The 24,601-nt window shown below is 37.6% G+C and overlaps 3 protein-coding genes across 7 annotated transcripts in view; 2 read left to right on the top strand and 1 right to left on the bottom strand.

The window, feature by feature from the left end:
* LOC113638819 (SPHK1 interactor, AKAP domain containing) overlaps window positions 1–1,330 on the top strand; it is a 44,459-nt gene extending 43,129 nt beyond the window's left edge. For all 4 annotated transcript variants that reach the window (XM_047822598.1, XM_027140290.2, XM_047822596.1 and 1 more), the window contains one exon: window positions 298–1,330. In XM_047822598.1, coding sequence (XP_047678554.1) covers window positions 298–441 — 144 coding nt within the window. In that variant the 3' untranslated portion in view covers window positions 442–1,330. The remainder of the gene's footprint in view (window positions 1–297) is intronic.
* On the bottom strand, window positions 1,329–19,341 carry daw1 (dynein assembly factor with WDR repeat domains 1). 2 transcript variants are annotated; one of them, XM_027140292.2, is made up of 14 exons: window positions 19,216–19,339; window positions 18,592–18,664; window positions 17,319–17,463; window positions 13,613–13,671; window positions 13,406–13,528; window positions 10,477–10,576; window positions 9,916–10,023; window positions 9,047–9,153; window positions 8,795–8,897; window positions 8,576–8,690; window positions 8,222–8,298; window positions 3,546–3,638; window positions 3,344–3,413; window positions 1,329–3,121 (listed from the first exon to the last, which is right to left on the bottom strand). In XM_027140292.2, the coding sequence occupies exons 1-14, from the start codon at window positions 19,253–19,255 to the stop codon at window positions 3,087–3,089; spliced, it is 1,248 nt and encodes a 415-aa protein (XP_026996093.1). In that variant the 5' UTR covers window positions 19,256–19,339; the 3' UTR covers window positions 1,329–3,086. The 2 variants fall into 2 exon arrangements, with proteins under 2 accessions (XP_026996093.1, XP_026996094.1); XM_027140293.2 differs by lacking the exons at window positions 1,329–3,121; window positions 3,344–3,413; window positions 3,546–3,638 and adding an exon at window positions 7,186–7,416 and having other exon boundaries at window positions 19,216–19,341.
* A 3,920-nt stretch (window positions 19,342–23,261) lies between these two features.
* irf2bp1 (interferon regulatory factor 2 binding protein 1) overlaps window positions 23,262–24,601 on the top strand; it is a 4,762-nt gene continuing 3,422 nt past the window's right edge. Inside the window, exon 1 of the mRNA XM_027140294.2 lies at window positions 23,262–24,601. This exon is cut by the window's right edge and continues 709 nt beyond it. Within this exon, the coding sequence (XP_026996095.1) occupies window positions 23,501–24,601 (1,101 nt within the window). The 5' untranslated portion in view covers window positions 23,262–23,500.

Genomic DNA, 24,601 nt, shown 5'->3' with positions numbered 1-24,601 from the left:
GTACTCACCTAAAACATGAATTACATCAATACATTCATTTAAAATAATTTCTAAGAAATGAAAGGGAACGGTTCCATTAATCTCTGAACAAACCTATCTTCTGGATAATTTTAGTTATAAAGTGTGCTGTGGACTTTTGTTATTTTATAAAAATCTATACTTCCTGACATTATAATCTAATTTAATCTTTTGTTAATTTTTTTATTCACATCAAACAATGTTTGTGTGTGTGTGTGTGTGTGTGTGTGTGTGTGTGTGTGTGTGTGTGTGTGTGTGTGTGTGTGTGTGTGTGTGTAGTTTCAGAAAGTGGTGCACCTGGCTGCTCAGAGATCGTGGTGTGTTGGAGACTTATTCAGCCTTGTTCTGCAGTTTTGTCGACTCCACAGTGAGGGTGAAGAAGAGCTTGGTCTATTCGACTGGCTTCTGAAAACACAGCGCTAACACACATGTAAACACACACACTGTGGCAATGATGTGCTCTTAAGAGCCCTAAATCTGTAACCACTGTGTATGTCCTATGCTGGGATGTGAAAGTCTAAACTCTCTCTCTCTCTCTCTCTCTCTCTCTCTCTCTCTCTCTCTCTCTCTCTCTCTCTTTCTTTATCTCTCTCTCTCTCTCTCTCTCTCTCTCTCTCTCTCTCTCTCCTTTCTCTTTTTGTCCGTCAGTGAGCTATTACATGTTACGAGGTCAGATTAGCCATGCCCTCTCACTTCACAGACATTTTGTGATTGGAGGATTTATTTCCCCTTTAATTATTCATGCGTTGTCTTTTTGGCACAGCTAATGAAATCTGCAAATGATGATCAATCCCACATGCTGGTAGGCAGGATAGTTATAAAACCAGCCATTTTGTAGCTTGAGAATTTATAAATGTATTTCAAATGGTGTTTTGTTCAAATATATAAAATCTGTCTGGATACGAAGCAAAATATTGAAAATGACTGATTTCTAGTTGTATATAATAATTTGAGTACAGCACTCTAAATAGAGAAGGAATTTTCTTTCATTCTACTTTTATGAACACATCTGCTTGTTTCTGTGGTACATTTAGAGGTGTGTTACAGTATGTTGTGAGTACAATGAAAACTTTATTTTAGTTAGGTGTAAATAGGGAAGTTTGCAGAAGCTATTTACAGTAATATTGCGTGAGTACTGTTTTACTTGTCATGTAAAAATTTGTATATGTGAAATCCATGTGTGTGAAATTTGAATTGCGTAATAAGAGTAGTGTTCTAAATATCAGCACGGAAAGCACAAAGGCATCCAATCTGTGACTGTATATCTGAATGTATTATCTTTTCAAATTCAATAAAATTGTATGTAAGAATATTTCAGTAATTGTCCTTTATTTGAAAAATTTTTTTTAATACACACATTGAAATTACAACACGTTGAATTCTTTGTACCCATTTTGCCCACATTATTCACTACAGCTACCTCTGGAGTAGTGCCCAGTAGTTAAAGTAAGTACTGTAATGTGTTTAGTAACACATACTAGGACAATATTTGCATCCACAGTAAAAATATTGCTGAGCATTTCATCATTCCTATTACTATGCATAACTTGCTGATGCTGATTGCTTTAGTATTTAGTATATGCTTTGCTTAAACAAGAACTCTTTAGTGAAATTTGTCAGTACTGTACCTTGATGAATCAAAGCCAACAGATCCGGAAGCAGAACATACAGGCATGTACACCAAATAATCTAAACAATGAAACAATATGGTGGTAAAGCATTATATGTAGACATCATCATCACTTTCTAAGGCTAAGGGTGTGTCTAAAACATAAAACCGCTGCCTTGTAAGGCTGTATTCAGGAGGCAGTGTATATACACTCACCAGCCCCTTTGATAGGAACATCCATATCACTCTTAATTTATGCAGGTATCTTAAGGTGTTGTGCATAAAATCATGTAGATACAGGTTGCAAGGTTCAAAATGTTGAAAAATGTAATCTCATTGAATTATGCAATAGTAGAGCAATAGTAGCATTGATATATATTGCACCACTTCTTGTTTTCTTTCTAGTCTTTTTCAATCTGTTGTAAAGAGTAGTTATTGAGCCTTACAGCTGAGTTACACTAGCCTTCCCACCAGCTCTAACCAGTCTGGTCAAAAGGCTTCAAACTACAAAACTGATGCTCACGGTTTCTCACACCAACTCTAGAAACAGTTGTGCGTGCAAATCCCAGGAGATCAGACCTTTCTGAAATACTCAACCCAGTTAATCCATCACCAACAACCATTGCATGGTTAAAGTCACTAAAATAACATTCTTCCACATTTTGCTGTTAGGTGTGATCACTAAGTTATGTTTCTGAAAGTAATAATTAAGCAGAGGCAGCTGGTGAGAAAATCTAAATTTCAATGTCCTACATATCTTATAATACAGCAGCCAGGCTATAAACAACTGTGGCAGAAAACACATGAACATTGTTTTATTGTTACATAACATTTTTGCTATATTTAATAAGATTACATTTTAAGTAAGAAATGCCTGATAATTACAGCATACTCACTCTTTTTTGTTTTTTTCTTAAAGTATCATTTTCCACACTGATATGTTATTTCCTCTTGTGTAATGGACTTTGTGTCGATATATTCTGCAACAGCACAAGCAGCAAGGCATCAAGGCAGCTCAGTTTTAGACACACCAAAGGTACTTTTAAACCTGATAGACTGATTCAGCTTATTTCCTGCTTGCTTCCAATCAGGAGTCTAAAAGTGTACTATAAGTCTAAATAAAGGATGAGAAATAGAACATTTTCTATGATCATTTCACTTAAATCTAGTAATTACTCCTACACCTGTTTTACTATTGATTGTTGCTAAGCACCGGATGCTCGGGTGTGTTAGTGTTTTCACAATTGGAAAAAAAATCAAAAAGTGAAGCAAATGCTGTGTGAACAGGAGATACAAAAATATTTCACAAAAGGATTTCATACACAGCTAGTGTGTGCGTATGTAAGTGTGAGCAGATTCTCAGCACAACCGTTATATGCTATAAGTTAGAAGGCTGAAGAGAACAACATGTTCAAATGTGTTTGTTAATACTGAAGTTTGCCCTCTTTGTGTATAAGTCTCAACGCCAGATCCGACAGGTATTATCTTTACTACCTGGAGAAAAAGAAAAACCATAAATTCAGTCATTTTTGTTTCATGTTCTCTCTCTCTCTCTCTCTCTCTCTCTCTCTCTCTCTCTCTCTCTCTCTCTCTCTCACACACACACACACACACAATTTTTTGTGACATATGGCTTCACATTTGAACTAACAGTGTGTCGACATGTGTGTCTATATGTGGGTGTTTATGTGTGGGTCTGTGTGTGCATGTCATTGCCTGTAATAATAGTGTCTCCTTCATAGTTAAAGGCGCAGGAGAAGATCTCATCTGTGTGTCCCTCTAAAACCTGCACACATTAATATTACTGCACGTTAACTACGATCGTACATTTGTGCAATCCTAAATCCTGAAGGTTTATGTAAATTGAGTAAAGGGTGCAAAATTGGTCAATTATATAATACATTACATAATCACACACCTGCAGACATGTGCCAGAGTTCACAGACCACACACGTGCTGTTCTGTCTGCACTTGCTGTTAATACACGTGTCCCCTGTGGGTTAAAGCACACCTGGAAGAGATAAAGAGTCACAAGCCATGTAAAATTAATGCTGATATAATTTTATCTTCATTCAAAATGCAAATGCACAATTACGGCATGTAATCCATTATACCATACATCACAGTTACCATACTTCAAAACATTTTCACTACACTTTGTTATACTCAGACTTCCTAGGTGGAGTAGATTTTAGGGTAATGTGGGTATTATCAGCGGTACAAGGGTCCTGACCCTATCGCTATGAATACCCCCATCTAATTTCCAATCTGCATACCATGCTAAATCAAACCAGTTTTTTCCCTCTTTAATGTCATATAGTAACCATCCAAATAGAAGTAGAAATAGATACAGTATAAACTTGTCTACATGAACTGTGTTCAGAATTAACCAACCACATTATAAAAACAAGTGACTCCGTGAAGCTCATCCTTATCACCTGGAGAAATCGTGGCACGACGGCGGCATTACAAAGAATAGGTAATGCCCAGTCCACTTAGATCACCCCAAAACATGTGGCAAAATGTATTACTGTTTTATGAGATCAAGGTAGAACATTTTGGGCATAATTATAAAATAGATATGTTTGGCACACGGGCAAAACAGCGTATTGCTCAAAAAACACAATACCCATGGTGAAGCATGATTTTGGGAACATCTAGCAATGGGGCTGATTTTTGAACTTGGACTGGGGCTCTAGCAGATAGAGGGAATAATAGATAGCGCCAAGCTCTAATTTGTTTTGGGACAAAACCTGCAGGTCTCTGTTAGACAGTGAAAACTGATTAAAAAAATGTCACCTTCCAGCACAATAATCATTTAAAGAACAAATACAAGTCAACAAAGGAATGACTTTGGAAGAAGTCGTTGTTCAGGGTTTGAAAACTTGGGCCAGTCACAGAACAGATCTAAATCCTATTGAAAACTAAAAAAAAAAAAACTTCGTAACTATACGAAGGCTGTAAACAGGACACCAGTGCAATACAATTAACAAAATTAAGATCTGTCAGAAGGCATAGTGTAGAAATATATGCTGTATTTAATTTTCATTTGAATTTTGGTGGTAGCTATTTCACATTAGAGGGTAATTTATCTGTAAAAATAAAAATAAAGGTAAACAATTATATATCATGGTTTGATTTTTTTTACATGCCAAAAACCCACAATTATAAAATGGTTATATAAACATTATATAATCTGCCAGTATTGTTTTAAATCACCACTGAGTGCTGTAGTGTCTGCTGGCCTTGAGAAGTTGTTTTTATTTCTCACATACACTGACTTTATTGCTCTGTGCTTACCACTACTATTTCTGTGTTTGCTATTTCAGGCATGCATTATATGCAAAGGTCACGCTTTGCACCTAATGTTAAAAAACAAGGACTAGACAGTAAGATACAAGTTTGAAACCACAAAACAGGTACAGTACAGACAAAAGGACTTTTTGTGTGGTGCCACACCGGTCCAGTCTTCCAACACATACGACCTCAGCAGGATATCGCATTGAGGCATTTTACAGAAGAAAGCCTCCGATCATTTGGTCCTGATGGAAATATTGCCCCAAGATATTCTGTACAAACAAGTTCTTTCAGTCTTAGAAAGAGCTGCAATAAAAGGTATCCTTGCAGTTCAAAAAAAGCCTTTCTGCATAAGATATTTTCCTTAAGCAAAGGATGAGGATCTCAGAGGGTTGACACAATTCCTGAAGACCCTCCCTTTTCATATGCTATAGAAGGTACTGAAGATTTGTTTACACGATGAAGGATTCAAGCCCAGGTCTTTGAGCTGATGTCTAGTCCAGAGGGCACTGTGTTGTTGAATGCTAAGCGGTAATCTACAAACAGCATTCTCACACAGCTGTGTGAAATGCAGTGGAGATTGCATCATCTGTAGATCTGTTATGACAGGATCAAATAGCAGAGGGCCTAAGCTGATAGTGTGCATGATGCTGAGCAGGATTCACACCCTTCCCAAAGCACTTGCTTATGATGTACATGAATATTACCGGTCACCATTCATTAAGAAATGTTGCCTTTTTATACCTAGAAACAGGAACAACAGTGGACATCTTGAAATAGGCTGAGTGAGAGAGAGACTGATAATGTCTGTGAATTCATGGGCACGAAGGATGTATAATCCATAATTTCTGGTTGGGATAAATCCAAATTATGTTTTGGGGGGTAAAGGAAGATGTTAGCAGTGAAAGTATGCAGTTTCCTGATGTGTTGTTTGTATGTTGGTAATATTTGGGGCTATCCTGATTAAAAGCATTAGGCAGCAATAAGGCTGGCATCTGAATACATGGATTCCTGTGTGTTGATGTCCTTAAGTATTAAAATTAAATGCTTAGGCATATGTGTTAAGAGTCTGCTTGTGCTGGGAAATAAACAGTCAATTTAATAAGTGCTGTAATCTTGCTTGATCATGTAAATTGCCAGCACTTGAGCATTATGTGTTCCAGATTGGGAGAAGGTTTTGATGGATCATAACACATTCCCCATGAAGAATTGTGTCCTTCTTCTTAAGATGCCAGGTCATGATTTTCTGTGACTTTTTTTAAACTCCAGAGATATGACCATCTTTCAATGTCTGAAAGGTCGCAGTGGCACTGCTTACAGGACCATCTGCACCAAATAACCAAACTAAATAAACTCTCCACTATACCACTAGGAACCTGTGTCATGGTTGGCTTGGACTGTTCCCTGTCTGAACACCAGGGGAACGTTCTGGCAGGCTTAGTTTTGTCTTGTGCAATGTGCTTTTGTTTATGTTTTTTGTATCACATGTGTTAGCCCTGGCTTGTCCTCCCCATTTATACCGGTTGTTTTTTTTGCTGTCCTTGTGTTTGTGTTTTTGATTAGTTATCATGTGACCAGGTTTTTGTTTGTTATCTCAGTTGCTTTGTCTTCCCCAGTGTTTTTCCATGTGTTTGTTGTTTTCCTTAATAAATCCCTTTTATATGTTATCCCTGCATCTGGGTCTGGATTTAATCCCTTAAGACACCCCTGTTTCCTGACAGGACTCAGCCATTTACAGACTTCTATCCCAGCTGGATAGCCTCTAGCCTGGCACCTAACAATTTGTGGAGCATCTTATTTTGTCTATTCTTTATGGTCATTTAAAACCAGTGGCTGTGGGCGTTGCTCAGCCCTCCTGATCGGCTGTGGGCGTCGCTCGGCCCTCCCACTCAGCAGTGGGCGTCGCTCGGCCCTCCCACTCAGCAGTGGGCGTCGCTCGGCCCTCCCTGGGTTGGGATTTTTTACTGAAGACACCCCGTTAACTGACACCCTGATGTCTCACTAATACTTCAGTGTCTGCAGTCATATTGCAGTTCTGCTCTACCCCATACATCTTTTCCACCAATTATAATGGTATATAAAAGTACATTCAGTGTTTCGCCTAGTTAACCTCCATTTATGTATATTATCTGTACATACACTGTATATTTCTTGGTTATTGTTGTACATACAACATTGTACTGTCTATACAACTGGCATATATACCTATACACACACTATTTTTGTGCACATTCTACCTGCTTTATTTATTGTTGTACATTTTGTCGCTATGTACTTGTACTATGCATTGACAAAGTTGTATATGCCTATGGCTTCTGCACATGAGAATTTACACTCAGAGGCCCCTTCTCTGAGTTTTGCTGTTCGTAAATCTCCAATGTGTGTGGTGTTTCAAAAGCCTCGTCTTCAGCAGGGTAATTTCAGAGGTTGTTATTCAACATCTGAGGTGACATTATCAAGAAAATGTCACAAAAGTAGAGAAAGAAGTGGATCTGAAAAGAATTGTAATTAGAAATAAACTTTATGATAAAAAAATACAATTGTTTATTCGCTAGTGATTAGTTAGTTAGAAATAAACTTTATGATAAAAAAAAAATACAATTGTTTATTCGCTAGTGATTAGTTAGCTAACCAGCTGTATTGTTAAACCTAACTGTTTAACTAGCTGTTTGTGATGGTACTATTTTGCTACATTGCTTTTAGCTGTTCACGATCTACAATTCATTTTCCAGCCACCTATCATTAACCTCACAGTGTTAAACATGTCAAAACTGCTTTTTATCAAACCATGAGTACTACTATTTTTACTTAGGCAATTATCATATTACAAAATGTTAACGTCTGTAGATTCAGTGTGAGTGAAAGAAGAGAGTCTGTTTAAACTCTGTGTGACCTGTGTCACTGTGGCAGTTCTGTAACTCAATTTGATGAATAGTCCTTTATGTGAATGTTGTTATAAATTGTAAGAGTGTGTTTGAATTATAATCCATTATCCAGGAAATGGAAATATTCTGGCTGAAGAAGAAAAAGAGAGAGTGTGTGAGAGAAAGGAAGCAAGTATGGATAGAGGAGGGTGTATGAATAATGATATAAATGTGGCATGATGACAGGAGTGATAAGGAAATTGGTATCTGAAAAAATATGAGAAAAATGGTATAGAGAAATTGATGGAGTGTGAGACAGGTTTAGACAAACAGGAAGTGACAGACAGGCAAGAAAAACAGGAAATGAACAAGAGACACAGGAAATGGAGATGTGATAAGGAAAAAGATAAACGTGTGGGTGTGTATGACTTACCTTAGATATCTCTCCTTCATGACCCTCAAGTTTACAGACACATTGGAACGTTTCTGCATTAAATATCCTGGATGTACCTAAACAGAGGGAGGAATAAGAAGACAATAATAATGATGGTTATTAATGATGGTTAATAATGATGGTTGTCATTATGATAATCTTCTTGTAATGCAGTTCATGATGATGGTGATGAATGTGATCATCATTTTAATGATTATAGTGAAGGTGAAGACTGTGATGGGTATAAGGATATGAGAGGTATGGTTTTGGTAATAATATGCCTGACAGTTACTGAATGTGGTTGGTAGAGGTATGGATATTTGTCATGTGATGCTGTGGTAGCAATGGTCTCACCATCAGCTGACGCAGTTGCAATGAGTTGACCAGTATAATTAAAGCAAACGTCCAGCACCTCGTCATCATGGCCAATTAAAGTCGCCAAACATTTACCACTCTCAGCATCCCACACCTGCAGACACATTTAAGCCAACATGAACTTAGTTTTGGCCTTTTACACACACAACACAAAACATCTGTTTGTGATATGTACTGAATATTGCACAGAAATCTGACCTTGCAGCTTTTGTCCATAGAGGCAGAGACAATGAGGGAACAGTCCCAGTTGAAGTGCACACTACTGATTTCCCCCCTGTGCCCTATCAGAGTGTGTATTCGCCTTCAATGACACACACAGCCCAATAAATAAAAAATAAAAATCTAATAACAATTGTAAAGTGTTTATGTAGAGTCAGGTATAGCTATGCTGATAGCTAGAGTCTTAGTTCAAAACTCATAGGACCCCATGAATTGCCTGGTCACACATACCTCCCTGATGGTACATCCCACAGTGTAAGTGTGTGATCGAATGACCCAGTCACTAAACGATTGCCAACTGTGTTGAACGAGAGAGAGATTATCTCAGCAGAGTGGCCCTAAAAGAGACAAAGTGTGAGAGACAAAAAGACAAACGAAACAGAAAATGAGACGTTAGTCCATATTCTTCACCAAAGAAAAAAGTAGAGAATGTACAACAACTTAAAGACTGATTATTCTGATTATTGGGGTTCCAGGAAAATGCATTATCTACTCAAATGAAAGTTGTATAAAATCTTCATGTTGCCACTTGTAATGTGTATCTAGCAAAGTAACACAATTGATTTGGTCATTCATTGGCACGAATGTTAATTTCTTAAAAGCTTTCCCAGAATAACTACTGGATTAATTATGACAGAAGATATTTTTGTTTGTGAAACTTTAACATGCATATTATTTATAAAGTATGCTTGTTCAAATATAGAAAGTTACAGAATGTAGGGTTTTTAATCGGGAAATTTCATTGTAGTCAACATGTACTTATTAAAGTTCATAAGAAAATATCATAAAATGGTTGCAGCAGGCACTCTTTTTTCATTGAGAGAAAAATCAGTTGAGAGAAAAATCGTTTTTCTCTCAACTTTTCAGTTGAGAGAAAAATCGTTAAAATAATATACTACTGTAATAGAGTCTGACAATTAATAATACATTTCTATTCTTCTTTATAACATATATTTGAAATATTTCATTGCTGCTGTTTAAACACTGTTTCTGGACAGTGTGAAACTGTTATAGTAATCAAACTGCCTTTAAGATAGCTATAGGGCCTCCACTGAGAGTGGGGGACAAAATAGAATTGGAACACAGCCAGAGATACGCACTGCTAGGGTGGAAACCTCTTTGCCACTCTCCACATCCCATAATTTCGCTGTAGTGTCCATGCTGCCTGTGGCAACCAGGGTACTTTGGGGGTTGAATGTTACACAGACCTGCAGAGGACACACACATACACAGGTTTTATAACTGTATGATCTGTACAATCAGCCGGAGTGTTTTATATTGTTGGTTGTTTTTAGGATGACAGCAAATGTCAATGGTTTCTGACCGATGAAAAAATGTCACACACTTAGAAGGTTGCTGATGGTATCACTTATCATTTTTGTTGTGAACCTAATATCTTTTTTAATTATTCAGTAATTACTATGAATTATTCAGTACCTACAGTGAACCTAATAGGAAAATGCATGTAGTTACTAGAGTGACAAACATGAGCCTGCCTCCGAATGAGTACAAGGATTTTAAGGATTATATACTGTGTGTGAACTGAGATTCACCAAAATTCAAACACATATTTTTCACCTTTAATCTATTTCAGGATAAAATAACAGAATAAAAGAAGCTCTCTCACAGACTCTTGCAGATTTAACGAATGTAAGACGTACAATTTCCGCTGTGTGTCCTCTAAATGTGTAGAAACACTTTCCAGTCTCGGCGCTCCATAATTTGCAGGTCTTATCAAAGGAGCCTGTAGCTATTTTATCTCTAAGAGAGACAAAGGTAGAGAGAAACACAAAAAATACAAATGAACATGTTTCTGTCCCTGCAGTTCCATATATCTGAAAATGTATAGTTTCTTCATCCATAGATTTAGGGAGAAACAAATAAGCTAACATTATAGGGAGAGAAATGGAACATGAATGAGGGAGAAACAGAGAGATGAAGAAAGATAGATAAAGACACAAAAGAGCAAATAGGGATAAGGGAATGAGCACCTGACTCAAAATGACAAGAGCTTCCACATAACAGCCCGGAGCTGGCTGAACCTGTAGAGTGTGTGTGTGTGTGTGTGTGTGTGTGTGTGTGTGTGTGTGTGTGTGTGTGTGTGTGTGTGTGTGTGTGTGTACAAATTCTGTTTGAACTTCAGTTTTCTAAATTTAAATTTAAAACTGTCAGGGTTTAAAGTGTGGATGGTTGTATAGTTCAATTGCAGTTGTCAGTTGATGATGTCATATAATGCCTTGGGTTTGGAACTCTCTCCTGGGATGGGAATAGGATTGCAGATTTTTAGCTACATGCACATGAACAGTTGATTCATGGAATATTTTAAAATAATAATTAAAGCTGTTTGATTAGCAGGACAGCATGTTTAATGCAGTATAATCAAAGTGGCATTTTACACCATACACTAGTCATGGTGTTAAAACAGAAGCAGCACAAAATGCAAGAAACGGAGTATAGACCATTTCAAATGCTATTCATGGGTTTATGGAAGTGAAGTCTTTGGTCCTTGAACGTTTCCAGTTAGTTATTGCGCACATTCAAGACATCGGCACGTTCAAGACATACACACTGATATTGCAATCGTAATTATGCGATCAAAAATGTCACCATTTAAATTAGGACTGTGTTGTTCTGTGTATGTGATTTTCCATGAAAACCACATAAGAACATACTTGAAGTGTTTAGCAATGTCATTCATCTTACTCACCTTCAAAGACCTATAACAAATGAGCATTAAACATGCACTAATCTACATTTAGCTTAATAACAAGTATATATTTTTAGCTAATGGCAACAAAATGTATTCATTATATAATTTGCTATAATAATAATGCTATAATAAAATAGCAAGCACTGATTTGCATGTATTTTCTTCTTCATGTGCATCCACATGCAAGTCTCAGATGTCACAGATGGAGCATTTAAACCCTGTCTCACACAGTTTCACAGCACCAAAGACTGCAGCAACATGGCAACAAACTTCACCTATCCTTCAGAGACGTTTGGGAACATATAAAATAATTGTTTGCAATAGGCAATGATGGCACACGGTTCTGTTACTGGCATACATTTAGCAGTGTAATTTATATATATGCCTAGATTCCAGACTGACCCAGCCACACAAGTGCAGTCACCTTAGCGCTGAACCATGCAGAGTAAGTTTTTGACACTGACTTGCTCCAACATCACCACAGACAAGACAATGTCTCCACACTGTACGAGATGTTCCCAACTTATACGCTTAAAATATACTGAGGCATATCTAGACTGTGATAAGCTTTTCCAGCTTCTGTCACACAGTTAATGAACCAGTTAATGATATACATCTGAATATTTTACTTATACATAACATATGTAAACAGGTTAAATTATTATCTTAGAGGCTCCAGTAATTCCAATTGCTTTTTAATTTTGAGCTTTTGTCGTACTTTATCTGTTCGGTTCCAAATGGTTCTGGGGATCTCAAAAGTTTGAGATCCCCAGAACTACACCTTCATTAGGATCCTGACACTAAATCTTTCAATTATCCAATACTTTCAGATTTGTGCATATTGTGCTGCAATATGTTCTCATTTATTTATTAACAAATACAGCATATGGGCAAAGGATTGTGGACAATTCATCATCACTTCTGAACATCACACCTATACTCCTGGACTCCCCATGCCAGCTGAATTCCCATGTTAATCTTCTACTTTACAGGGAAGGATTTCCATTTGATTTTGGAGCATGGCCATGGTGATTTTCTTGTTATGCCATCAAAGCATTATTGAGGTCAGGCACTGGTATCAGGTGAGAAGGCCTGGGGTGCAGTCAGCATTTCAGTTCCTCCCAAAGGTGTTCATTCATTTATTCATTTTCTACTGCTTATCCGAACTTCTTGGGTCACGGGGAGCCTGTGCCTATCTCAGGCGTCATCGGGCATCGAGGCAGGATACACCCTGGACGGAGTGCCAACCCATCGCAGGGCGCACACACACACTCTCATTCACTCTCACAAACACACACTACGGACAATTTTCCAGAGATGCCAATCAACCTACCATGCATGTCTTTGGACCGGGGGAGGAAACCGGAGTACCCAGAGGAAACCCCCGAGGCACGGGGAGAACATGCAAACTCCACACAAACAAGGCAGAGGCGGGAATCAAACCCCCAACCCTTTAGGTGTGAGGCAAACGTGCTAACCACTAAGCCACCGTGCCCCCCTCAAAGGTGTTCAATGGGGTTATATTCAACTCTGGTTCTTCCAATCCAATGTTGGCAAACCATGTCTTCATGGAGAATACTTTGTGCACATGGGCATTGTTATGCTGGAGCTTGTTTGAGCCTCTTAGTTCCAGTAAAGGGAAACTGTAATTCTACATACAAAGACATTCTACATGACTGTACACTTTCAAATTAGTTTGGGGAAGATCAACATTTAGTGCTGATGTTCAGGTGTCCGCAAACATTTGCACATATACTGTAAGAGTTTATATTTAAAGGAGGTCTGATTCCAATGTACAAGGACATAAGGATGAAACAGAAAAAGAAATAGATCAGATGGTAATGAATAATAATAACAATAATAATAATAATAATATTTACCCATAGGGATTATTAAATGCGATGGCATAAACAACATTTCTATGCCCCTCCAGTGTGTGCAGCTCCTCGCCAGACACAGTGTCCCATATTTTACATGTTCTGTCATAGCTCCCGGTTATGAAACTGCAGACAAGATGAGGGAGAAAAGGGTGAGAGGAGGAGTGAGTGAGGGAGTGAGCGGAACATGAGCGGCTGAGATAAACTCACCTCGACCCTGATTTATTGAAGGCGACATTGGTAAGAGGCAGGATGTGAGCCTGAAGCACCTAAAAAGAGAGGGAAAGAAAAAAGAGAAAAGGAGTGAAAGGGAGGGAATGATGGATGGAGAGAGTGTATTGTGAATTGGTGTGCTTAAGTGCATTAATTCATTTCCAATCTATAATCCTGGCTGAACAATTTCCATACATCAGTCATTTTCGGCCCATAAACCATGATTTCCCAGTGGGTTGTGGTGGTATTGCATCCAGTGGAGGTAGCAAGTAAGTGAAAGTGAAAAGTGAAAGCGACTTGACGTACGGCTAAGTACGGTGACCTATACTCGAATTCGTTCTCTGAATTTGACCCATCCAAAGTGCACACACACAGCAGTGAACACACACACGGAGCAGTGGGCAGCCATTTATGCTGCGGTGCCCGGGGAGCAGTTGGGGGGTTCGGTGCCATGCTCAAGGGCACCTCAGTCGTGGCCGCCCCGAGACTCGGACCAACAACCTTAGGATTACGAGTCAGACTCTCTAACCATTAGGCCACGACTTGCTCCATATTATGCTTTCATATATATTATGCTTTCAGCATGCACAGATGTAGGGACAGATGTGGCAACACGAAAAAGTGTAATTTTGTGCATGCATGAATTTGTCGTGCTGCTTCACATGGTAATGCGCTTGGAAGTGACGTTAGATAAAAATGTTAGCTTTTTAAGAATGCAAAGCACATTTTTCAAATCTAAACCTTCATTTTCTTTCTTTTCTAACAGTAAGTTCACATATTCACCCTGGTGCATTTTCCCCTTTGTACCATTGATTGGTGTACATAAGAACACAGCAATTTCACCTAGATTTGGACCTTAATAAACCAGTCTGGTTTGTTTAGGTCCAATTGTTATCTTCTCATTAATTGTCTTGTTACTCATTTTGTTCTAGTCTATATTTTGCTGATCAACAATAGTTGCCCTGTTATTATTTTCAGTAGCTGTGTTAAAAAGTAAAAAACAAGCCATTGTCAACATTCCAAATCTTCTGTTAATTCTAAGGCACCAAGATTTGTTCATTCTGCCAAGTCTTGATGGATTTGGATGATGAACATGATCAATGCCCAAACATTGTGGTCTAGAGTTAACATTTGTGATCTAGAGTTAACCTCTCAAGTATCTTATTTCATGAAATTGAGCTCCACTTAGAAAGTGCAGGTAGCTACACATCAAAACAGACACAGATTATAGGTAAAATCAGGAGCACAGCAGAGAAGTGGCATTGAATATACTTCTAGGGAAAAGTAAATTCGGATCCTCCTGCCAATGTAGCTGGACAAGTGCCTAATCTGTTTCATGGTGCATTCATCCATGCAAGTTGCTGGGATATTCCACAATGTACCGATTTCACTGATGAACTCTTATGCACATTTAAGGGTGGGTTAAAGATTAGACTTAGAAAGAGCAGTCATACCAGCTGGTACCTGGATCGGTCTTTGGCAGACAGGCCCAGAAAACATTAAATAATTGCATCCTTCTGTCTGGGAAAATAGCAAAACTTGTCACACAACATACTATTATAAGTGCTAAACTGTATGGCCAAAAGTATGTAGACACCTGGCCATCAAACATATGCAACGGATAAAATGTTAAAACAAAAATCCATATGAATCAATGGAAGATGCAGACAAAAAGAAAGCCTTTTGCTTCTTTGCAAATCATGTACTTTGTTTACATAAGCAATGAACACATACCCAGCTGCCCACATGATGTAAAAGAAAACAGGGGTCTTTCTGATTGATTCACAGCTATGCAGCCATATGCTCATCAAGCTGCGTTGCACACCACATCATTAACTAGACAGCAATTTGTGCTACAGAACCTCTTCTGTGGGACTGGAACAGACAGGATAGCATTTGTTTCCTGGTCCTTCAGTGAGCCTTGACTAGATCACCGGTTGTACTTCCTTGGATCGGTAGGTATTAGCCGCTGCATTCAGGGAAGACCAGCCATTTTGGAGAAGCTCTGACACTGTTGTCTAGCAATCACACTTTGGCTCTTGTCAAAGTCACTCAGCTTCTTATGCCCATTTTTCATGATTTCAGCTTCCCAACTCTGAGAACTGACTGTTCAAGATAATCAATGTTATTCACTTCACCTGACAGTGGTTTTAATGTTAATTAGTGTGCTGTCTGTTCTGGCAAGATAAAATAACAATATTGAAAAATAAGGCTACATTCGGGGACACCGCTTACTTCTAAATAACTTTTGTGAAGATAGGAAATAATAAGGCATCAGATTATGTCACATATATATATTTTTTTGTATTTTTATGACCATCAACACTGGTGGTAATGTGGCACAGTGTAGGTGAATATAAAAAGAGCTTCTACATTACAAAGACATGGGGTCAGACAAGCCACTGTAAAATCTAATGACTTCAGTTCCGCTTCCTTTAAAATACAAGTGTGCACAGTGCTGTGTGGTGATCATATCTGCAGTCAAACAAGTAGAAACAAACAAGCGGTCGAATGTCGAACATCACATTAATACAGAGAGCAAAAGGAATGAAAGGGGAAAAAATTGGTTGTGAATAGTGATCAATTGTGAATGTGAATATTAGTTGTGAATATGCGTGGCACACAATAATAGTCATGTGTATAGAGCATTTCTATTCTCTTGTGTTGCTCCATCTATTTTACCACAGGTAGGTACCTACATTTAAAACATAAATGAACAGGAACATACGCAAAACCATAACACAACCATAACACAAACATGCCACTGCTACCCAGCAAATCATGTTTGCATCAACACAAAAATAAAGCATTCATTTTGAAGACAGCTGTTTATCCTTTAAAGCTGTCTTTATCTGTATTGACACACAAACACCTGCACGCCTGATCGAAATTAATAAATGAGCTAATTATACAATATAATAGTCTATTAAACTTTAGATTGATGGCTAGCAAATTTGGCAGATTGGTAGAATACTAATCCATGTACTTAAAGGCTATATGTTTGTGATCAGCTAATCAACACTTGATTTGAGCTTGTTGACCCAAGGGAAACTTGTTAGTTTGGACAGGACTCATTTTTAGGCCTTGCTTTTTTTTTCTTAAATTTTTTTTTTTACATAACTAACCATCTACTGCCATCTTGTGGTTATAGTGAAAACAGCTAACTCAAACAGCCCATTTTTATTAAAAGGAAATTACGACCTTTTTTCATCGCATTAAAGTGTACTTGAAAACAATCTATATTAATTATTTGATAATAAAGTTATTACCCACAGAATGATTACAGACTGTATTGCCAAGAAGAAAAAATACTCTTTGATAAAAGATGTATTCAAAGGTAACAATCTCAGTAAGGTGTGTTTGTGAAAAGGTAGAATAAGTGAAAATTGCTTAAGAAAACTATTGTGTTTATATATTTATATAATTCAATTTCCTTCAGACTCTGTCTGTTATCACTTTTGCCTTTGTATCAGGTTAATTTCATCTCTCTGAGAGTCTATTTGCCACAAAGACAAAAAAAGTAAGAATTGGCCTTGCTGTTCATTGCCAAAACTGTGAAAGACACTTTGGCCTGTATATATGTATTATTGCCCAAGTTAAACACAGATGATTTTCATTTCTGATATATTGACAATCATTTGTCTGGAACATCAGTGTGTGTATAAATGCATTTGTGTGTACAGATGTGTTGGAACTCATATACCTTGAACAGGTAAAAGCTGCGTTCATCTGGTTGGCTGAGTTTGTCCTGTAATCGTTTAATGAGCACTTTCACCTGATCGGTACGTGAATCAGTGATTAATGGCTCGATTCTTCTGATTTCTGATATCATCTCATTCACATCCGTGCTGAAATGAGATACAGTGTGAATTGCTATAAATACGTTACATGTACAATGTTTAAAAAATATATATATAATATCTGTATAAATAAAATAACATGATTGCAAACATAAGTTATATTAATAACATTAATATTATTTACATTAATATATATAATAATATTAATCCAATACAAGTGAAATAGATTTTTTTTAAAGAAACATACGGGTCAGGTCAAGATTTTCATCTAGTGTTGACACCTGCTATAAGTTACCACCTGAATGGTTCTTTTATGGTTCTCTCGTTGTGTTGTTGGAATACATTTAAAAAGGAGTGACTGGTTAACCTTACCCTCTTAACCTCTAGTGTTAGTAAAGGACATACAGTCAATAATAAATAATTATTAAATGTAGCTATCGTTAGCTGTCTTAGTGGGCCACTCCAGGGCTTCAAACATACAGTATACTGGCTTCCCTCTTCCACCCATGTTACACATAGACCCATTTACAGTATGCCCTAAATTAATTTCCAGTAAAACATAGCTTTAAACATAGCTAATGAGTTTAAAACAACAAATTATGCCAATATTTTAAGTGCTGGGACATTCATAAGGTGCATAAGAAACAGATCATGTCACTTTTTTTTACACCTTTGAATGGTGGCATTCACTATGGAGTCACTTATGTGTCCTAGGTTATTTTGGGGCTGGGAGTTTTGTGTTTACAATTACAAAAGTGTTCCTTGGAGCATTGTGGTTATCATGTCGTATGGGTATTAAGAAAATTAGTAAAAAATCATATTTCTTTCCTGTCGATGCTAGAACCTGTTGTAAACATATGGACTTAAATGCAATCTGATAGCAAGATACATCACTTTTATTTCCAAACACCTTTAACAGGAACTAGTATCCATACAAAATTACACCATTATAATGTCAAAGAACTTGTACAGACATACTAATGAGATCCAGTCAAACTCAGCACTGTTTACCAAAGCATCTGTACCAAAGGTTTTGGCTCTAGATTATTCACTTGAACATTGTGACATTACTCCCATCATAGTTTCACCCAGCTTTGACCAGAGTTGAAATCCACTTTGAATATGTTAAATAACTACAAAGTACATGTTGATGCTGGCAAAGCTTTAAATACTCACTTTGGTGTTAAGTGCAGCAGGTCGATGTATCTGCTTCTCTCCTGTCCTCCTTGTTCATAGTCCAGTATTATACCTGCACAACACAATGTTCTCGGTGTGATGTAAGAATTAGGTAGTACATTCCTAAACCGACCGGTCATAACAGTTTTCAGTACATCACAGCATATGTTTAACCATTTTTACAAAAGAAAGAAAATGCTATAACACTAAAAACTGAGTTATAGCATGATAGTTCAGTTAATTGGTGACTGGAAAGTGCTAGAATATTCTATAAGACCAAAGAGGAGACAATACTGAGGCATTTGCATCAATTAACTCTTAATATCTTTCTAAGATATCTAATGATATCTAATATAAAACTGTGATGTCTGAATTTCTGTGTATGTGCTTACTTGAGTCCTTAAGATTTTGCCTGTTTATTGTGACTATTTTTGTTTACTAAACAGTAAACAGTAAGCTTAGCTAGCTATCATCGGCTAATGAGCTTTACTTAAAAACAGCTGTAGTTCGTGTTAAAAAGAAAACACAGGCACGTAATATATACATTGTGTACATAGAGGAATGAGCTGTAAAGTAATAACCAGTATTAAAAAGTCAGGTATTTATATACTTTTTCAGTGTTACCTGGAGGATAGTAACGAATGTGGAGTCGTTTCAGTCTCATTTCTGCTTGAGTTTAACACGGCGTTACCATAACAACGACGAGTACGCTGCTCATTGCTCGGTCTGCGCATGCTCCACAAGGCACATGTACTTTAAAGTACCTGGACTTTTAAGCCAGTAACAGGGAACTGCGTAGTTGTAACTTGAAGCTGGTTACGTAGCGAAAAGCATGTGGACACCTGACCATCATACCCATATGTGGTTTGTCTCCAAACAGTTTTGGACAAATTGTATTCTGTACAATTAAGATTTTCCTTAACTGATACTGAGGTCAAAACTTGTTGCACAGGTCAATGAAGACATGATTTCATGGTCTCATGGTTTTAGTGGAAGAAATTGAGTAGTCTGAACAGAGCACTGATTTGTCCACACTGAACACTTTTGTGGTGAACTGATATGCAGACTTCACTCACACAACATCCCTCACTAATATAAATGGGCCATTGGAAAGCCTTTCCAAAATAGTGGTTTTTATTCATTCAGAAAAGAGGGTCTAAATGAGTAATGAAATGTTTAACAAACAATTGTGTGTGATTTATCACATGTCCAAATAGTGTATTTGCTAAATTACTTATTATAAATACAATTACATACTCACTTAAGGACATTTACATATGTGTATGCACAAGTGCTTATAAAACGAATATAAGACTAATCACATATGTATGTTATACACCATGATAAATATAATAAATGTATCTTTAAAATCTCCAATACAAAAGAAGTGGATATAGAAAACTCATTCTTGACATTTAAATGCATTTACACATACTTTAACACTGAAAATAATTAAGAATTTTCAACCCTAAAATGAGGGCACTTCATCTTCTTTTTTTTCTTGTGCTGTTAATGTACAAAAGTGTAGAAGAACCAGAAAAATTATGCTTCCAGGAATCTTTAAACTTCCTGCTGCAAAGTTGCTTCTTTGCAATTCAAAGAGTTATGCCTTAAATATCATGCTAATGTTCAACCATAATGATTTCATAGTTGTGAGTTACTGATAATTAGTAAACTTTTTCTAAATGTTTTAAGACTAGTATCATGACCATTCATCATTGTCTACATGTTGTTGCATCTGTATTGTTTTAAGAGAGAGAAGAGAACGGGGGCATAGAAGCATTTATTATCGCCACATATACATTACAGCGGAATTCTTTTCTTCACATACCCCAACTGAGGAGGTTGGGGTCAGAGTGCAGGGGCAGCTATGATACAGCGCCCCTGGAGCAGGGAGGGTTGAGGACCTTGCTCAAGGGCCCAGCATTGGCAGCTTGGCTGTGCTGGGCCTTGAACCCCGATTCTCCAATCAACAACCCAGAGCCTTGACCAGTTGAGCCACCACTGCCCCTAAATAACTGCAATAATTGAATAAACTATTAGTTATAAACATTAGCCCACAAACATTTTCTTATTTTGTTGTAGTTTGTGAAAAAGTGAGATATGATGAACAGAATTACTGGTGCATATGAAACATTCTATTTTATTCTACTTTTTTAATAGAAACTACAAATTTTAAAGAAGAAAGTTGGTGATTTATGGACCTTAGTGATTCGATACAGCACTTTATACAGCTCCCCAGCCCCACAGCTGCTTGTTATACATGGTGAGGTGTTAGGATGGTTCAGTATAATCACCGGTTTTAGTAATCACCCTGGATCAGGAGTTGAATTTTCCCAACAACAGTCACTGCTTGTTTACCAGTCACCATTCACTGTTGATTTCCAATGACCAGTATTTTTTGTTTCTATGATCACTATTACATTGATCACGAAGAAGTGTTTAGACCTCGTTGTTTCTTATTTTTGAACTTTTTTCTCAGCTATATTCACAAGCAATAAAACAACTTCCATCCAACATCATTTCTTTTCCCCAACTCCTAACTTTCACTACTTATTTTTTTATTAAGTTTTATTATAACTTATTTATTACTCCATAAGGTTTAGAAGTAAAAAAAAAAAAAAGGACATTCTAATCTATTACAGTTTGGTCCATATATATTTGAACATGCACATTTTTTCAGGTATTTACCAAAACATATTCAAGCTAAACTTATATAATGGATTAATTATTTAATCCCCGATTAATTTTGAGGGTATTTACCTAGTCAAGCAACTAAAAGTAATTTGAAAATTGACTCAAAACATGTTTCATGGACATATTTCCTCAGTTAAGTAGGTAAAAGGTATGAAGTCGATTCTATGTGTGGTATTTGCATTTGGAATGTATTGCTGTGAACCTACAACAAGTGTTCAAAGGAGCTCTCCATGCAAGTCAAACAGGCCATCATTAAGCTTCATAAACAAAACAAATCCATCAAAGAGATAGCAGGAACATTAGGAGTGGCCAAATCAACAGTTTGGTACATCCAGCCAAGGTGGAGGTAGGCGTGTCCTTGTCCAAGTCTACAACCAAGAAAAGACTTCAGCAAACACAGAGGGTTCACCACAAGGTCCAAACCATTCATAAGATTCAAGAATAGGAAGGTTAGAGACTATTAAAGACAGATTAGACATTGCCAAAAAACATCTAAAAAAAAAAAAAAAAAGCCAGACCAGTTCTGGAAAAAAATCTTTGGACAGAAGAAACTAAGATCAACCTTCCAAAGGATGGAGAAGGCTTGGAACAGCCCATGATCCAAAGCAGACGAAGTTGTCTGTTAAAAATGGTGGAGGCAGTGTGACAACATGGCCATGCATGGTGTTTAATGATTATGCGACAGAATATAGAAGCAGCTGGATGATTCTGAAGTGTATAGAGACATACTGTCAGCCCAGATTCAGCCAAATGCAGCAAAGTTGATTGGACAGCACTTCACGGTACAGACGGACAATGATCCAAAACACTGCAAAAGCAACCTTGGAGTTTTTTTTATAAGGAAAAGAAGTGGAACATTCTGCAATAGCCAAGTCAATCACCTGATCTTAACTCAATCGAGCAAGCTACACTTCCACTTTCTGAAGTCAAAATTAAAGACAGAAAGACTTAAATTAACCTCTTACATTAAAGCTGAAAGTCTGCACTTCAAATTCATTGTTACTTGATTGTTTCATTGTAATTTTATTCTGGTGGAATACAGAGCCAAATAAATGGAAATCGTGCCCGTGTCCAAATATATACGGACTTGACAGTATACTCTTCGATGTTAATTTGAAAATCTAAAAATTCTAAATATTTTGATATGCAAACAATCATGACAATGCAACAAATATATACATTTGTCTATAGTGTAATCTGGTGACTTTCTGAGTAAGCATGAACATTTTTACCCCTGAAAGAGTTGGCAAAACTGAGATAAATTGTTATTGTTTCACGTGTATCTTTAGTTTCTATGGAGTAATTCCATGAAGGAATAAGTCAAAAACAGAGATATGGGCTGCAACATGTGTAGTTTCCCAAAATCTGACAACACTGAACAAAATACAATAGAAAAGCAACAATGAGCAACAATGTTATAGTAATATGTGTTATTCATTTAAATGTTTTATTCTTGGGATCATTTTTCAGTAATACATATCCAGATTTGATTCTAATTTATTACAATAAATAAACCGAAATAAATAAATAATTAAATAAAGGTTTTGATTTCCCGGAAGTTGTAACGGAATTTGCGTCACTAACTCAAAAATACCGCGGTGGTTCCTGGGAAATGTAGTAACACCACCCCTAAAGTCGCTGTAAAACTATACATTATGGTAAAATTGCATGTTGTTTTGAATATAAACCGAAAGTCTGGATATACATTAATACATATGCCTAATAAAATCCAACGCCAATATATAACAAATAAAAATAAATAAAATCAAATTACTCACAAAAACTGATTTTTGATATCATTTAAATATAAATTAATAATTATATTAGTAATCTGCTATGTATTAACAACGCGTCAAATGTGATGTCTGTACAACAGAAAACATATTTTAGAGTTAAATCTTGTTAAGTAAATTTGAAAAGCATAGTGGGGGTGAAAGGGAAATAAAATAACAGTAAAACTACATCTCCCATTCTGCACCGCGTCAGAGTTGTGTAACTTTCCAGCTTCTTCCAAGCAAAAACTCTCGCGGCCGAAGCTAGTTAGCTAGCCACATCGGCTAAAACAGAAACATCGATCTAGTTTCGTTCTGGGTCTTTAAAAAAGTTCACTTTTTGTGTAAAAGTGACTGGTTTTATCACACGGACACGACGAGTTGGATAAAAAAGAAGAAAAGATAACAAAAGATAATCGGGGGCGTTTCAGAAATCAAACATGTCCTCCTCTTCCTCCTCGCAGGCATCTTCCAGGCGGCAATGGTGTTATCTTTGCGACCTGCCCAAGATGCCTTGGGCCATGATTTGGGATTTTAGCGAAGCTGTGTGTCGCGGGTGTGTGAATTATGAAGGTGCAGACAGGATAGAAATGCTAATCGACACGGCGAGGCAGCTAAAACGCACCCATGTGATGCAGGACGGAAGGTCTCCAGGTCCGCAGCCGGGTAGTAAACACGGCCCTGGGGCGAAAGATAGCCCACTGGATGGGGGCAGAAACGCTGCTGAGCGATTTGAACGGAGTAGAGGAGAATTTATACCCTCCAGGCTTCCTAATGGACTTCCCAGGTTGGACGATGGTGCTGTTGCAGAGGTTAGCAGGCAAAGTCCTAATGCTAGAAGGACCATGGTGGCAGGTGTGCCGCCCAATCTGATGGCCCAAGGTATTGTGGGTACGCCGCATGGGCTACTAATCGGCACCAGACCTGGCGTTGCACCGCTGGCTATATCTGCACCAATGCTGAGTGAACTTGGGAAAAGACAGGCGATGAGTGTTGGGATGTCTTTTGTGAGCTCAGACTTTGAGAAAGATCTGAAGGAGAAACAGAGAAATGCTGAAGCACTAGCTGAACTTTCAGAAAGTGTCCGAAACCGATCTGACGATTGGGCTGGACGTCCCAAATCTGTTAGGGACACTTTGCTAACACTTTCCAACTGCACACCATTCAACGTGCGCTTTAAGAAAGACCATGGCCTTGTTGGGAGGGTGTTTGCCTTTGATGCCAAGCTTGGTGTGGATTTTGAGCTCAAGGTGTTTGTTGAATACCCGTGTGGATCAGGCAATGTTTTCTCAAGCCTGTTGGCGTTGGTGAAGCAGATGTTCCAGGATAGCCAAAAAGACTCTGGCAAAGTGATCAGCTCAGGCTTTAAGTATGTTGAGTATGAGAAGCGACATGGCATTGGTGATTGGCGTCTCCTATCTGAGCTACTCAGCGATGCTGTTCGGGCATTTAAAGAACCACCAAATCCGGAGTCACTCCCTCAACCTTATTTAGATAATGCATGCACCATGTTACCCACCGCACTCTGTCAGCCTGGACGT

Source organism: Tachysurus fulvidraco, chromosome 13, assembly GCF_022655615.1.
Source record: "Tachysurus fulvidraco isolate hzauxx_2018 chromosome 13, HZAU_PFXX_2.0, whole genome shotgun sequence".
Taxonomy (NCBI): domain Eukaryota; kingdom Metazoa; phylum Chordata; class Actinopteri; order Siluriformes; family Bagridae; genus Tachysurus; species Tachysurus fulvidraco.
Note: the sequence above shows the minus strand (reverse complement) of the source record. Positions and strands in the feature narration are given on the sequence as shown.

What these genes read in the sequence shown, in the direction of transcription:
- daw1 (XM_027140292.2), bottom strand. Translation starts at nt 19,255, where the DNA reads ATGAGACTGAAACGACTCCACATTCGTTACTATCCTCCAG. An exon ending in TGCAACTGCGTCAGCTGATG is followed by an intron (nt 8,299 to 8,575) that starts GTGAGACCATTG and finishes CCCTCTGTTTAG; the next exon opens with GTACATCCAGGATATTTAAT. An exon ending in ACTCTGGCACATGTCTGCAG is followed by an intron (nt 3,414 to 3,545) that starts GTGTGTGATTAT and finishes TAATGTGTGCAG; the next exon opens with GTTTTAGAGGGACACACAGA.